The following is a 4,281-nucleotide window of genomic DNA, read 5'->3' on the forward strand; positions in this document are numbered from 1 at the left end:
TATTTTTCCTTAGTACAGTATTGGTCTTCTCTGGCCACTTGCTTTGGCCTCTTTAATATATTATTTTTAGAAACTATGAAGGTCCAAAATGATTCTTTAAGAGATTTTCCTAACATGTGTTATTCTATTTCAGATGTAGCTAAGGAAATTCACACACATTTTTTTTTTCTCTGAACTTACAATGGAACACTTGTTGGATTAGATAATTTTGAAAGCATAAGTGAGCACCAGAGATGGTATACTCCCTTTTTCAGGTAGCTTCACCAATCCAGAAAGCACATGTTAGCTTTGGTCTGGATTGAGAATGAGTGAGAAGATTGACAGTGGTCTCTAGAAGATGAGTAGGTGATAAGAAGTGTGCACTATATCGTGGCATTTTCTGTCACTAATGAGACAGTTGGAGTCCTGGTGGCTCAGTGGTTAAGAGCTCAAGCTGCTAACCAAAATGCCAGCAGTTTGAATCCACCAGCTGCTCCTTGGAAACCCTATGGGGCAGTTCTGCTCTGTCCTATAGGGTCACTATGACTTGGAATTGACTTGACGGCAACGGGTTTAATGAGACAGTTGATGCCCTTAAACAGAGTACTACTAAATTCAAGATAAGAGGCATGTTTGAGCCGTCTCTTTGCTCTGGTTTCCTTAGAGTCCACCATCATCAGCTCTGCAGTTTTGAGATGTTTAATAGCCCCTTTGAAAGCTTCATTATAGAGGCTCTTAAAGCAACTGTTCTAAGTGCGAATATGAGAATTTTCTCTGATAAGAGTGCTCACAGTAGGCCGAATGTCTGGTTTCTGTCTTGTGCACTCAATTACTGTCTAGGTGACCTTGAGAAAGTCCTGTTTCCTTTCTGGACCTCCATATCCTTGGCTGGAAAAGAGAATTTTAGACTAGTTGCTTTTCAGGACCTGCCAAGCTCTAATCTTAGGGTAACGGAATCTGGTGGGGTGATGCTCACTGTCAACAGCCAGCAGAAGGGGTCTTTTCTCCTTCCAAGAAAAAGCTAACTAAAGAGAATTTGAAAAACTGTATATAATGATATCATAAAGCCCATGGGCTGAAGTCACAGAAGCAAACTCAGTGTTAGATGATAAAGGAAATAGAAGCAGATAATAGAGGAAAACTGTGATTTAGATGTAAAAGCAAGAAGTCAGCCCACACAAATCTCAGTTGTCCATCCATTTATCCAGAGACGTCATAATGGTCATGTCCCTACACAGCTCACTGCCTTGGTTTTCTCATCTGTCTCTGTTTATATAGTGATTTAGACACAGCAGTTATTATAGTGTTTTGTTTTGTTTTATGTGCTTTGGTTCGTTTTGGCCTACAACTGCATTGCTTCAGAGTAATTAGCATGTTCGAAGCAAAGCTAGAGGGTGTCACTCTTTCCCTTCCTTTCCTATGAAGCTCTCTGCCCCAGGTCAATTTCCTCTCTGCTCTCACTTGTCATCTGTTACCCATTCCTTGTGTCTCATATAAGACTTTTGGGCCTGGCTGTGCTCTCCACCTCCCCTTTCTGCAGCTCTTAACAGCAGCCCCTCATGTTCTGCCCCAGATACGTTTCTAAAAGGACTTTGCAGTACGAAGGCTTGAGGCCCAAGGTATTCCTTTGTGCTAAATTTATCTTTACTCCTGCTATCTTAAGCAAGCAATTTCCCCTTTCTGTGCCTGCATTTTGCCTCATATGAAATGGAGATAATAACACTTACCTTCTGCAGCCCACCAGGGTGTTATGAAGATTAATTAAAGTTCTTTGAAGATGACAAGTCCTGAGCATGGTTATTATTAGCTAAGCAAACTGCCTGTTTTAATACCACGGGTCTCCGGGAGGGTCAGAGAAGCTCCCTTAAGCACAGGCCTCACTCCCATTTTTTTTCCATATTACATTGTGCCAGCTCCAGCATACAGAGAACCTGGGGGCTGTTCTTTGGAGAATGTGCTCTTTCAGTGGGATTAAGCTGCATAAATAATTGAAAAGTGCCAATGCGCCTGAAGAGTATAGAGCACTTTCTCATTACTTCCTGCCTCCCCGGCCCCTCTGTGGAGCTATGACTCAAAGCCCTCCGCTGTCTTCCATCTGAGGTAAACAGTGCAGAGGCCAGTCTTAATTAATTCTTGGCATATACGTGCCATTTTGTTCATTTCAAAACATTTTACAAAGCAGTATGTTCAAAGACAAAGATTGGCTCATTTATGCTTATTTCAAAATGGAAAAATTGAGGTGGAGAAACATTTACCCATTAGCCTAAGGACACTGAGGAAAGCAAAGCCTTTAAACTCATAGATTTTTGCATTGGAGGATTCGAATAGTTTTTTTAAAAAAACATAGTATTTTAAAATTTAGAATTCTCCATCCCTGGCTTTAGTTATCATCAAGTTGGCTCTGACTCATGGAAATCTTATATATAACAGAAGGAAATGTTACCTAGTCCTGTACCATCCTCACAATCCTTGGTATTGTTGATTCCATTGTTTAGGCCATTGTGTCAATCCATCTTTTTGAGTGTTTCTCCCTTTTTCACTGGCCCTCTACTTTACCAAGCATGATGTCTTTTTATAGTGATTGGTCTTTCCTGAGGATGTGTCCAAAGTAAGATGAAGTCTCACCATTCTCACTTCTAAGGAGCATTCTATCTACACTTCCTCCAAGACTGATTTTTTCGTTCTTCTGGCAGTCCATGATATATTTAATATTCTTTGCCAACAACACAATTCAAATGCATCAATTCTTCTTGGGTCTTCCTTTATTATTGTGCAGCTTTTGCATGCATCTGAGGCAACTTAAAAGACTATGGCTTAGGTCAGGAATACCCTAGTTATCAATGTGATGTCTTTGCTTTTGGACTCTAAAAGGAGGTCTTTTGAAGCAGATTTGCCCAAAGCAATGCATCGTTTGATTTCTTTACTGTTGCTTCCATGGGCACTGATTGTTGATCTAAGTAGAATGAAATCCTTGACAACTTCAATTTCTTCACCATTTAGCATGATATTGTTTATGTGTCCAGTCGTGAGAATGCTGATATTCTTCATGATCAATTCATATTGAAAGCTGTCATCTTTGTCCTTCATCAGTAAGTGCTCTAAGTCATCTTCATTTTTGGTAAGAAGATGACTTTACAGGCCTAGAAATAACTGAAACCTAAAGGACAATTGTTGATCTACTGGCTGTTTCCTACCTCTCCTGATTCATGTTTTCTCATTAGCAGGTAAAATATACCTATTCTGGGACTTTCATTCTAGGCACTCTTCTCAAAATCCTCACCTCCTCTCTGTCAGTCTTCTTAAAATGTGATGCCCTCAATGTCTACCCAGTATTCTAGGGTAGACATTGAGGCCAGCAAATTTAAAATCTGGGAAAGTTTCTTTTTCCCCTCGCTCAAGGAGTTCATAAATAGGAGCAGCAGGGCTAATTCTTCATTTAAGAACATTTTTAAAGTGATAAAAGATGATATCCATAAGCATTAGTCCAACTTCTAAGAGGCAGAAGAATCCTCAGGAAGCCACCATACAAGGTTTAGTAAAGTTTCCTCACCTTCCAGAATGCACAGGTCAGTTCCTACACTTACGGAGGAGTGGATAAAACAATGTGTGTTTTGACAGGGGAATAGTTATCCTCAAATTATACTCCTGTCTCCATGTCTTCTACTTTAGATGATGTTGAGTTATTTTCCCCCATTAAACTTTGGAATACAGAGCCTTTATTCAGTTCAGCTTTTGTCACAAAGATGAATAAAAATCGTCTTTGAATATAGCATGATATTGGGATATGGCCAATGATATCTAACATCACTGGTTCCTATGTCACTGAGCTTTCAATGAGAATACTCAACGGGTGTTCATCAACTCTGATGCCACAAGAAGATAGAACATAAAAGAGCTCAAAGAAATCCAGTAGCTCTCTGGTCACAGGACAGCTGGTTTCCAGGTGTAGAGAGACTTTTCCTCCCTTTGATCTAAGAAAACACATTATACTGAGGACTCATGTTATGTTGAGCATGAACTCACATTTCTGAGTCAAGTTAATGAAATACTTCTTATCTACCCCTTACTGATGCAATCGATTTTTGAACCTGTATGCAAGACTTCACATTTATGAATATTTATTTAGCATTCTTGTCTTAACCTGTTTTTCTCAGCTTGTTAAAATCGTTATTAACTCTGACTCTCCCATGCAGTCTATAAGCTATTTTTTTTTCTACTGGCAGTGGGAATGGAAATACCTGTATTTCCTTTTTACCTTTGCGGATGTCTACTCTTCAAAGAAAGGCAACTCTGGAAAAAAGC

General features: G+C 39.6%; 1 protein-coding gene across 1 annotated transcript; it reads right to left on the minus strand.

Moving 5' to 3' along the window:
* Positions 1-2,565: 2,565 nt before the first annotated feature.
* Positions 2,566-3,985, minus strand: OOSP4A (oocyte secreted protein family member 4A). The gene is given in 3 exon segments (XM_064268309.1): positions 2,566-3,561; positions 3,563-3,610; positions 3,803-3,985. Coding segments are annotated over 3 exon segments (246 nt in total). The 5' UTR covers positions 3,965-3,985; the 3' UTR covers positions 2,566-3,525.
* Positions 3,986-4,281: the final 296 nt, after the last annotated feature.

The sequence above is a fragment of the Loxodonta africana genome, chromosome 15, assembly GCF_030014295.1.
Source record: "Loxodonta africana isolate mLoxAfr1 chromosome 15, mLoxAfr1.hap2, whole genome shotgun sequence".
NCBI classification, from domain to species: domain Eukaryota; kingdom Metazoa; phylum Chordata; class Mammalia; order Proboscidea; family Elephantidae; genus Loxodonta; species Loxodonta africana.